The sequence below is a fragment of the Lactuca saligna genome, chromosome 8 (genome assembly GCF_052625555.1).
Source record: "Lactuca saligna cultivar CGN05327 chromosome 8, ASM5262555v1, whole genome shotgun sequence".
Taxonomy (NCBI): domain Eukaryota; kingdom Viridiplantae; phylum Streptophyta; class Magnoliopsida; order Asterales; family Asteraceae; genus Lactuca; species Lactuca saligna.
This window is the reverse complement of record NC_136424.1, coordinates 96,332,501-96,344,872: the sequence shown is the minus strand read 5'-3', so window position 1 is coordinate 96,344,872 and position 12,372 is coordinate 96,332,501. Positions and strand designations below refer to the sequence as shown.

The window sequence follows — 12,372 nt, the reverse complement described above, 5'->3', positions numbered from 1 at the left end:
AAACCATTTCATTACGATATTGTTTCCGGTGGACCGATTTAGGGAGATGAGCCCGTGTTCAAGGACATTCTTCGGTGACACAGGGTTCACATGTTGGCAACTATTACATCACATCTACACTTTTTATCTAGTAAACGGTTATCCCTTATGTATTTTTGGCCGACAATCTTGAATCCAGTTAGACTAAGTCAACTTGTTGCTTAAAACTCACCCAACATTTGTTTTTTATGGTATGGTTAGGAAAACATGTCAACATCCGAGATAGAGTTAGCCATCCACACTGATTCCCAGAATGCTGACCGGCTATGGTCAAACTACTCCACCAAATAAGTTATAAAAGTCAAACACATTGACTTCTTAGGAACTCGGAGAAGGTTTCAAATGCTCAAGTGTGTAACCGGGGACCACAATAAAAAACGTGTACAGAGTTGTTGACACATGCATAGTTCTTTTTCCAATTTGACTTCATGAGAACAATACTTAATCTAGTAAGCTATATATATGGATTTTTCTTTTTGGCTCTATAGAGAAGCTCTAGAAAAGCAAATTTCCCACCATTAAATGCATTTTCTATAGATTTTCCTTCATTAAACATGCTATGATTACAATTACGTGCATAACCCCAAAAAAACAACATCAACATACCTATATTCTTCATTTTTAAGGAAAAGATGCCATATGGGCACCAAATTTGCTATAACCAAGACTATATGCATAACACACAATTCGGAAATTTTGCTTCCTAAAACAGGATTAGCTATAAACATACCATACCTATATTTCTTCATTTTGGAGGAAAAAGGTCATGATTAGCGATTATATTCACCAGAGTTTGTTAATTATATATATTTACTTTGGCTTACGGATGAGTTTCTAGCTGGCCAATTTTGATCTTTCCAAGTCGTTGGAGCTCATAGAGCATGAGTAAGGCAGCAGAATCAAAAGAAGTCTTCTTATCTGCGCGTGGGTTCCCCTTGAGTTGTATTACACCATAACCAGGAATAGTGAAGGTGATATGTGCCTCAAAGCTATTGAACCCTGTTCTTTTCTCCTTCCCTTCACCAAATTCAACAAGAGAACTGCAAAATCATGCTTCATTTTTAAAACCACAGCTTTTAATAATAAAAAAGGGCATCATATGAGAAGATTGAAGCAAATTTTAGTTACTTTGATCTTTTCTCTGATGTTGTAAAATCAGGCATGAGCCATTGCATTTTCTTGCACAGCTCATGAAGTGCAATTCTTGGTCCTCCCTTCTTCATGTTGATACACTCTATCACTGCCATTCAAATCAACATCAAATTCAAAACCTGTTGTAGATCAAAACAAACAAACATCTATGATGATTGATTACCTGGGATTTCAACCTTGGAATTAGATCCTAATTCCTCCTTCATTGATGGCTGAGGATCAAACAGAGTTATCTTTGTATCCTTATTAGGACTTAGGTTCAATAGGGTTGTATCATTTTTCTTATTGTTTTCGTTATCGATTTCCCCATCTCCATTTTCCTGATTCTTTCTCGAAATCCCCCTTTTCTGTCAACTCAAATCAAATGAAAAATCTCAAAAAGTCAACATTAATCGTAAGCCAGAAATCAGAAAGAATAACAGAAAGGAACCCAATTCCAAACCTCGAGCTGTGTTAACAATTGAAGAGCGGCTTGTCCCCTTGCCACTTTCCGGGTTGAACCGGTTCCGTTTCCAATCAATAAGGCGTCTTTCAGCTGCAACCGTAGCTCCGCAATTACCATATCACCCTTGATTTGACATGTTTCTTTGGTGAAATAGCCCATTGAGTCACATAACTCCATCAACTCTCGTAAAGGAGGAAGCTCGAGGTTTTGTGGTGTTACTATTGGCGATAATAAAGGCTCAACGATTCCCCAAACTTTATCAAGGTTGAATTTTGTGTCGAGTAATATGGCCCCAGTGATACTCTCAACTAGGTCACCAAGTGCCTGTATAATTAATAACAACATAAACATTATTGTTTAATAAAATACACAAATTTGTCCTTACCTTCATGTTAATGGCCTTGAATCCAAGAGTTTATGCAAGAAATAAACTGACCTTAGGGGATTTCTTGGTTTGGAGAGAGTTTGTATCAGTGGAAGAGGTGGCCACAAATTTCTCATACTCTTCAATCTGAGTTTTGAGAAAGCCAGAGCGATACTGAAGGTGGTGATGAAGGTTGCGTCTGACAGCAGCATATGCAAAATTTTCATTATTAACCGATGCCGAACGTAGATCCGTTAGTTCTCCAGGATCAATATCTTTGTGTTTTTTGTACAGATACCATGTAATCAGTATGTCCAACACTGAGTCCCCAAGAAACTCCAACCTCTAAAAGTAGAGCATTATTACTATTATGTTGTAATAAAAAGGAATGATAGGCAAAGTCATAAGAAAGCCTACCTGATAACAGTATCCAACTCCTTGCTCTTGACCTGAAGCATGAGTGATGGCTTCCAATAACAAACCCTTCACCACAAATTCATACCCAATCTTCGACTCTACACACTCAAGCACTTGAAGTTTTGGGGTGTATGCATGAAGTGAAGCCATTTTAATGGCTTCATTGATGCGCGATTCATCAAGCTCACAACTCAGACCCAACCATTTCATACAGTGAAGAGCTCCGGTCAAACCAGCTTCCACATAATAAGCTCCCACCAGGGCCTCAACACAGTCCGACACTGTCTTTGACCCCATCCACCTGTGGCCCACATCACACCACTTTCCAAGTAAAGTTTTCGTATCTTCACTCTGGTATTTGCTGTCGATTGGCACATCTGTCGTCTCGATGCCATGATCACACGGGTAAAGTCTTGAAGGATGCTGACCTGGCGCTGTCCATCGAGTAGGGTCAAACGCACTGTCTCTTATGAAACCCTGTAAACAATTCAAGAAATTTTTGTTTCAGAGATTTTGCTAATATTATTAGCAATGGATTACAATCTTTAGAGCATACCTGTAAATGGACGCCGATTCCCAAATCGTACAAGGTGGAATTACAAACTTGCCATGATCTCCGAGAAGACAGCTGTCCTTCATGTTTGTTTGGGTATTTCAGATAAAGATCACAACTGACTGCATATTTCAGCACTGAATCACCAAGCAACTCCAATCGTTCCATGGAGAAACTTTCATTGCATCGAAGAGTCGTGATGGCTTCTAAAATCTAAAAGGAGACAAGAATCATGATATTAATGGGATTGCAAACATTCCTTTAGATATGCAGCTGTGGGTTGTACTCCCGGGGTAGTGATGTATGTCTAGAGTACAACCCGCAAAGCTTCAATGAAGATAATAGAAGTACAAACCAATGAGCTGGAGACATGTATGTCAGTAGAATGGGAAGTGATCTGTTGACGAAGCTGACTAGCCAACATCAAGGACTCAAGGCGATGCATGAATGAAGGTAGCAAATAAAAAGGTTTCACAACATCAAGTCTTGCATCAATAACAACTAAAAGTTCAGGTGGTATGCGAGCATTGTATCTCTGCCTCTCTGTATTCACCTTACAACTCTCAGAACGTATCTTCTTTCCATGTAAAATACCTAAAAATACCAACAAACAAATCGTTAATTAACGAATTCTATTTTATATGGTTAAAATCATCACATCGTATATTTCAAGAAACCTTCATTATTGAAGTCCACAAGAAGGTTATGTGCCTTATGGCTTTGCTTTAGCAGCACCATGTGTTGTGCTGGGTGTAGTAGAGCAATTCCATACTTCTTGTCAAAATAGTCAGTGAATGATGAAAACCTATTTCCATCAAAAGGACTATCTGCGGTTTCATTTTCAAGCACCTCGAGAACTGTGTAGATTTTCCCAGTGTGAAAAGCCAAAACTACAAGGTCCTTTATGTTATCTTTATGAACAGATTTGTTTGCAAAGTGAACAATCTCTGTGTGATTGGAATCAGTCATGACTAAATCCAAACTCTTCACTTCACTTATGTCATTACGAGACTTGATGAAGTCAACAGCGGATACACTAGAGTCAATTGTCTTCCAATTGATTGTTAAAGGTTCTACTGATTCCAAAGGCAACAACAAGTAAATGTATGATGAGCTCCACAATGTTGTTTGTTTGGATCCGATATCCAACTTCCCAAATATACCATTGAAGAATACTTCTTGGAAACACTTTGCTTTTGATATCTAGTAAAAGAAACCAAAAACATAACATTAAAAGATGGAGGTCAAGAGTTACCAAAGATGTAAAGATTTGTCAATGATTAAAACTTTTGTAACACATGATAGGATATGGCCCGTATGACATGGAGTATGACTTGGACTGATTTCAATGGGACAAAAATTGCAGCTTTTTTGTCCCACCTAAAACCTTGGCTTTCACAAACTATTTTAAAGTGAGTGTTAAATATAAGTTTTTGCTCATACCTGCTCTCCATTGAGATGCAACTCCACAGATGAAGAAACAGTGCATTTCACAAATTTTGAAACCAAAAACAGTTCAATTTCAATATTGCCAACATCATCCTCTAGTTTAGATTCAACCAAAAGAACGAAACTTGAATATTGCACATCGACAACACTACATGAGAAAATGATTTTGTAAGCAAAAAAATTTGCCCCATCATCAGTTTTGTCTCCCCAAGTCCCTGATAGTGCACGAATGAGTGTGGTTCCATGTAGCTCCTTCCTCTTTGTAGTCCCTGTCATAACAAAACAACATGAAACGATGCTTCAAATTACATTAAAAAGAAACCCTAAAATGAATATACATTCCATATCTAATATGCACCTGCACCAGAGGATTGTTCTTTAGTCTTTTTAGCAGATGTGATATCTCTTGAAGGATCTTCATTGTTAGGGAGAAGATGGTCATTGAGTCCCCCCATTTGGTGCAACTTTTTACAGGCCTCCAAACATACAAGCTGCTTTGAAAGATGTGAGGTCTTAGACCGAGGACCCGTTATGGTTTGAAATGCAGCATTGGGAGGTAAAGTCATTTTACACTCGTATGAATCCTCCACCAGTAAGAATTGGAAATCTGGTTTGGGTGTGTAAAACCTATGGCACAACACAAGCAAGCAAAACTTGAGAATTTGAGACACAAACTTCATAAACTTTTTAATAAAAAAAGGAATCAATCGTACTTGTCGCCAGGGAGTTTTGAGCAATATCTATGAATGAGGCTAACACTAGAATCTGCAGTGACTGAAGCTCCTGTTGCCTCAACAAAGTAAGCTTCTGTTTCTTTGAAGTTGCATGGCTCTACAACGCCTGTGTTGGGGTCTCTTTTTTTGGAACTTTCCATTATGGTCTGTTCACTTCGAATGATATCACAAACATGCTCCCTTTGCTTTGCATTTCCCCTATTGAAACATCTTCTAAAATATAACTTTTCATGGGAAGAAGTTATGATGATGATGATGATGATGATGATGATGATTACCTCTCAAGCATGATGATGAACTTGGAGTTGGTTTGACGAGCCCTTCCACGTGATTGGACATTGCTACGAACTGTTTTTGTGATATCAAAACGGATGACAGTTGAACATTTTGGCACATCAATCCCTTCTTCAACAACATCCGTAGCAATTAGTAGATTCACCTGATTCAGAGAGAGACACCTCATTTTCACTTTTAAGATTCAACCAAAGGGACAAAATAACAAGTATGCCTATGGCTACATGCATAAACGACATTAAAAGAGGTAAGCATTTGCTATCATGGACTTGGATATCAAATGTAAACCTTATTAATGTGTTAAAATTTATAAGAAGATTCTACAGCAGTTTTTTGAAATTGGAACATAATAGATATGAATATGTATACCTTCCCAGAGCGAAAAGAATCAAGAGTCTCCTTTTGCAGTTTTGGAGACATTGCATCAACGGATGTTGCACTACCAGTCAAATATGAAACAGTCAAATGAGACAAGTCTTCAACTCTCTTCAAGATTATGTCAATGACTTTAGCTGTTATAATTCTTTCTACAAAAATAAGGCATAATACTTGTGTAGCTTCCCTGAAAGCAAAATCCCCAAACTAGTTATTGGATTTGTTAAATCTCAATGAAATTTATTTTTTACCCATAACAGCAACGTGCTTACATTTCTTTACCAATAATAGCAATGCATTTCATATTTTGCTTATTAAGCAATGTAGTTATATTTTGTTACTGATTTGGACATTGTACTTTATTTGTTACATATTGCTATCATCAGTAAAGAAATGTAAATATGTTCTATTATAAGTAAGGAATTGTAAGTACGTTGCTATTAATTGCTATTATCAGTAAACAATGTGAGTACAATATTATTATGGGTAGGTATATTTAGGTTTATAGATATTATGGGTAAAAAATAAAGTACATTGCCTATATTGGTAAAAAGAGTTAAGTGCATTGCTATTTCCTACAATTTGCCCTTGTAAAATCTACCAAAAACATAATAATTTAAGGTGTTTAGTGATAGTGAACTTCAAATATGTATAAGTGGTTTTATTTGCATCTCAAAGAAAAGATACCCAAACACTTATATTTTGAGCAAAATACTCATTTATATAAGAGTTTATTCCATAAAAGTCCTTATACTTTCTTTCTTTTTCCGTTTTAGACCTAAAAAAATTTTTGCAAAATAAACCCAGCTTTAACCTATTCCTCATTGTTTCATTAATGGAGCTTGAAACCAACAAGTAAATTGGGTTTATTCTATAACAGACGCTATATTTGGCCTTTTTCCACTTCAGACCTAAAACTTCTTTTTTTCAAAAAAAACCCAACTTTAACCTATACCTTGTTATTTTATTAATGGAGTATGTTACCAAGGTAACAGGTAACCCTATATCCCCCCCTAGGTCACGTGCATCCTAATCATAGATCACCTAAAAGAAGAACTTTATTGATGAGCCCAAGCAGTTGAAGGTCTACCAAAGGAGGAAGCATAAGGCAAACGTTGGATCAGCCCACGTGAACAACACTTAGCCCAAATAAGTGGCAGGGGCAGTTTAGTCTTTTGTGCCCTCTGCAGGAATGTTCTTTTAGTGTTTTTTTGCTGTTATGGGTCGTAGTGTCGTGGTGTTAGCACTAACGTTGTCTAGCCAGGCTTTTTGGGGACCATTCCATGCCTGTGAGTATTTAAGCATGCCTAGTCTTAGTGTGAGGGAGGGAAGAAATTTGTGTTTATCACTCATTTGGAGAGCTCCATTCCTCTCGAAAGAATGGAGAGTTACCTCTGAAATTGAAGTCTTCTTCCTTTACGTGATTGTTCTGTTCTTATCTGTTTATATTCTGTTCGAGGGCTTATCATTTATTCTAAAACCCTAGGTCATGTTTCTTGTCTTCTTCTTGTACACCACATTGGGTCCCCTAAAATGGCTTACTCCTCAAGCAAATCAGGAACAAAAACATAGTGAGGAATGTTGAAATAGAATTATGATATTGTGAGGATGAATCCCCCATATTTACCTCCTGTAACAAGGTTGTTTTCACAAGACCAAGTCTGTTGTCAAAGGCTATCCCACGGTTGTTTTAACAAGTTCTGATGGTATGTTCATTTTAACGGTATATGGGGACTGTTTTGCAAGCAAGTTTGACCTTTAAACCCATTTTGACCCAAGTATGTTGCATGACAGTTAATTTTTATCCTAACAAAAAATAGCAACTTATTTGCAAAACAGTCCCATACACTGTTAAAATGACCGATAATATGTTTTCGGACAGTTTTGCAAATAAGATATTTTTTGTTGGGAAAAAATAAAATGGCATGCAAAATGGGTTTAAAGGTAAAAAATAGCAATTGCTTCTAAAACAATCCCGATACACTGTTAAAATGAACATGACATAAAACCTTGTGAAAACAACATTAGGACAACCTTTAAAAACAAACTCATTCTTGTGAAAACAGCCTTGGGATAGGAGGCAAATAGAGGAGCTTCATTCTCACAATAACAGAATTCCATTTCAGCAATCCTTACTAAGTTTTTGTTCCTGATGCTCAAGGAATAAGCATTTCAGGGGACCTAATGTGGTGCAGAAGAAGGAGGAGACATATGACCTAGTTTTAGAATCAATTCTTTTTTAGGTCAAAATCCGGAAAAAAAAAAAAAAAAAAAAAAAGAGAGGCAAAATGTAAGGTCTTTTATAGAATAAACCCAATAGGTTTACCTGTTGGTAACCGGCTCCATTAATGAAATAACAAATAAAAGGTTATAGTTGGGTTTATTTTGAAAAAAAAAAAAAATAGGTATAAAACAGAAAAATGACAAAATGTAGGGTCTTTTATGGAATAAACCCTTTATATAAAGATGGAGAGACTCCATGATGAAATGAGGGAGTATTTAATTACCCAAATGACAGGAAAAGTTGCAAGAATTGATATAGTTTTGGTGAGATATAACCAGCTGCAACCATGTTCTTATAATCACATCCAGCATCAAATATATGTTCATGGCCTGAATATATGAAAATAAATTTAAAAACTAATCATTCCACAAATTCATAAAATTCTCAACTATGAAAGATGATAGTCAAAAAGAATAAAAGTTGCCAAATAGCATACCATTTGGCAAAGATTCCCCAATGATAGACAAAGCTTCCTCAAGGAAATAAAAACATTGTGAGCAGCTTTTCTGAAAAAAATCACATTCTTCTACAGCTTTGGGGGCATGCTCTATACAAATTTTAACAGCCTAAAAAACAATAAATAATATAAATGAGCTAAACTAGTGATTCTGAACTAAAAGTTTACTCTTTAAATTGCTTAAAAAACAATACCTCATAAGCACACAAAAGCCCCAACTCATCAAGACAATAAACAACCTTAGTGTAATCATTAGACAACCTCTTTCTTAGAATTTCATGTTTTTCATCGGTATCTTTGTAATTACTTTGTAGCGACACTTGCAACTCCAGCAGTTGTGCTTCAAACTGTCATTAAAACAGGGGAACAAAAGAAAACGGAATGATTTATTTCTCAAGGTTCAGTTTTTATTGTAAAAAAATCCGTAATTTTTAACATATTCCACCTTAAATCTTGAGGATTCCAGTTTAGCTTTTAGTTCTGAATGAGAAACCTTAGATGGCTCATAGAAACAATAGGAATGTGAGGCAGATGGGGTGACATTCTCCAGCTCTGTCCTGTTTCTTATTGTGTAAACCTTCACATTCACAAAAAACAATTTTAATCAACAAATTTTCATATTCCAAATAACTTTTAAATAAAGATTTAAACTTGTGAGTTATGATTTGTGATTTCTACTACCCGAGAATCCAACATGCTTTCAAGCATTGTCATTTGTGCTTCACAGTCTTCAGTCGAAGAGACACCTAATGTAGAAATTATAGTACAAAAGATGTATATAGTTATATGTTGATTACCTTCAATATTGGAAAAATTGTGCATAAATACAAATTTAAAAAAAAAAAAAAAAAAGTATCTAAAGGAAATATGTCAAGAACAACATCCACCACCAATGTGTGCCCTGCTACTCACGTTCTCAGCCTGCATCACTGAATATGATCCGTGTATTGCAAATCATATTGAGCAACGCAGAATGAAATGTAAGTTTTGAGACAATCATGGATGATAGATCTTGTTTCTTATTATTGATTTATTTCCACATCAATTGTTCACTGGATAAAAGATGTTAAATAGGTATTTGTTAGAAGTTAGGACATAATGGGGAAAGACTTCTTTCCTTCACTTTCTCTATTAAGTTGTTCTCTTTGCATTAAGATAACAAGAAACACCCATATTTAACGTCTACCTTGTTACAGAAATGCAACATGATTCAGACCCCATGAGTGGAGAATTTCACATTCTTACGCCCCAATGTTATAAACAATTTCAAAGTCTTTAGATTTAAAAAGATGGAAGAAACTAAAAAAAAAAAAAAAAAAAACTAACCTTTTTTAGTTACAGGGGATGCAGTCATGCCAAATACTTTTGGCTTGTCAACAGCTTTGAGATAAAATTCCTTCAAAAAGAACAAGATAAAACCTCACCAACATATTTTTTTCATCACAAAATCATTTATATTAATAGTGAAAGATAATTAATTACCTTCATTATGGTTACATAAGGATGATTACCAGTAGCTCGGTGACACTCATCAATAATCAATAAACATATTCTTTCAAAGTTCACAAACGCATTCCTCAAGGAATCCAACAAAATTTGAGGAGTCATAACCATTATCTGTTAAAATATAACAAAAACGATATGAAAACACCAGCACTCATACGCAAAGCTTTTATTAAAATATAAGAAAATGATGATGCGAACTTCTAATCTTTTATAAAATCAGAAATAAACTCACTTGATTTTTACTTGTCTCGTGTTCCCAAATGGAAGCATCCCATTCATCAACCTTCTTTCCATCGATATTTTTACCAACACCCACTTTAGTCCCATGGTAAAAATCAACCATAAGATCTGTGTTTTCCCTAAGAACCTTACATTGCTGCAATTCAAAACAGATACCACTTATCTTCAAATTTGATTTGGATTTCATAACAAAATTTACCACTTATCTATCTCCCTCGTTTCTCTATCTTCAACTAAGTTGGCAGAGTCTAATAAACGTAAATTACCCAATATTTTTATAAATGGTGTTCATACTATACCTGTTCAACAAGATTACGAGTTGGGGCCAAGAAGATCATCAGTTTCTTTTCAGATAGTTGATTTTTAAGAGAAAGTGCAACTTGTTTGATGATCATTACGGCGATCATTGTTTTTCCGGCGCCGGTGTCCAGATGAGCTATGGTATTACGCCGCATAGCCACATTAAACACATCCAACTGATACCTAAAATTCAAGATTAGCAGAAAGGATATCAAATCAAATAGAAATAGAGAACTGCAGATAAGAAAACATAATCAATCCAAGAGTCTTACTCTCTGGGTGACAAATTTGTTTGGGGAATAATCACGTCTTCCGAGCTTCATCAAATAAATCCACATTAATCAAGACATAGTTAGTTTTATATGATATCACATTTAGTAGGATTAATAAATTGAAGAAACTCAAAACACTTACGGCCTGGGTTGTTGGCTATTAGATGAATCATAAATCATCGTTTCAAAACTTCTCTTCAAAGGGTTTGTTGGGTTTCCTGAAATCTCAGAGGAATGCATGTTTCCGTTCAACTGATTAGCAACCCAAATCAGAATAATTTTGGTGTGTTTTTTTTGGGGGAAGACACGGAATATGTGTGTTGTTTTGTTTTTCTCGAGAAATCTGACGAATATTGTAAAACTTCTGCAAAAATATCGATCACTAGGTAGTGCGACGAATCAATCCAGTGTACGTTTTTGCTGTGTTTTAAAGAGGGTTTACTTTTGAAGAAACTTGCATGAACATTGAGGATTCACGGAGAGGACTGAGTTCAAAGTACTTTCCCAAAGTGAAAAAAAGAATCTCTCTACGATTGGGATGATTGACAGGATCGTTTTCCAAGTTAAAAAATAATCTTTATTGGGATGATTGAGAGGTGGTAGGAGAATATTATTTAGGAGAGGAATAAACTTTAAAATCGTATAAAAGGCATCATTTAATTTTTATTAGGAAATATATATATATATATATATATATATATATATATATATATATATATATATATATATATATATATATATATATAAAAGGTTAGGTTATTTTGTTTTTAATAACTACTGTGTGCCAGAATGCACAAATCTGGACCATCGGATGGAATATAATCAAAGGTCATTGATCTGAGGGTCTATGATAGTAGAATATGATAACATGTACCATATAATCACACAAATTTCAACATAAGGGCATTTTAGTCAATTAACCTATATTAAAAAAGGAAATTTTCGGATTTTTAGGAATGATTAATTTCTTTATTTTTTAAAAATCTGAATATTTTAAATTAATTCAAATTTAAAAATCCGATTTTATTCTGTCAGAATGATAGAATGTCAACCATAAACTAGTAAATATATTTTTCGATTTTATTCTGTCAGAATGGCAGAATGTCAAACCTAAACTAGTAAATACATTCTGAAAGAATACACAAATCAATTCTTGAACTAATAATATAACAAATAATTACATTGTATGATTGTGATTAATTGAATAATAACAACATTCTGAAAGAAAAAAAAAACATCAAAATCTAAGAAAAATATTAATCTATTCTGAAAGAATATAAACATTCTGAAAGAATACACAAATCAATTCTTGAACTAATAATATAACAAATAATTACATTGTATGATTGTGATTAATTGAATAATAACAACATTCTGAAAAAAAAAAACATCAAAATCTAAGAAAAACATTATTTTTAATCAACACTTTATACATTGTAGCATAGCACATTCTGATATAATACACTCTCGTTCTATATGTTTTCTTCCTTC

The 12,372-nt window shown here is 34.7% G+C and overlaps 1 protein-coding gene across 2 annotated transcripts; it reads right to left on the bottom strand.

Annotated features, from left to right (window-relative positions):
* Positions 1-554: 554 nt before the first annotated feature.
* Positions 555-11,437, bottom strand: LOC145008969 (endoribonuclease Dicer homolog 3a-like). Of its 2 annotated transcripts, none has more exons than XM_078967615.1 (25): positions 11,024-11,437; positions 10,882-10,926; positions 10,609-10,792; positions 10,302-10,445; positions 10,046-10,180; positions 9,890-9,959; positions 9,245-9,309; positions 9,009-9,140; positions 8,758-8,910; positions 8,543-8,672; positions 8,330-8,435; positions 5,817-6,009; positions 5,432-5,592; positions 5,133-5,363; positions 4,778-5,046; positions 4,414-4,688; positions 3,648-4,173; positions 3,326-3,564; positions 2,974-3,183; positions 2,418-2,894; positions 2,073-2,345; positions 1,634-1,960; positions 1,355-1,538; positions 1,168-1,279; positions 555-1,079 (listed from the first exon to the last, which is right to left on the bottom strand). In XM_078967615.1, exons 1-25 carry the CDS (start codon positions 11,119-11,121, stop codon positions 860-862), a joined length of 4,959 nt encoding a protein of 1,652 aa, XP_078823741.1. In that variant the 5' UTR covers positions 11,122-11,437; the 3' UTR covers positions 555-859. The 2 variants fall into 2 exon arrangements, with proteins under 2 accessions (XP_078823741.1, XP_078823742.1); XM_078967616.1 differs by having other exon boundaries at positions 5,133-5,351.
* Between the last annotated feature and the right edge of the window lie 935 nt (positions 11,438-12,372).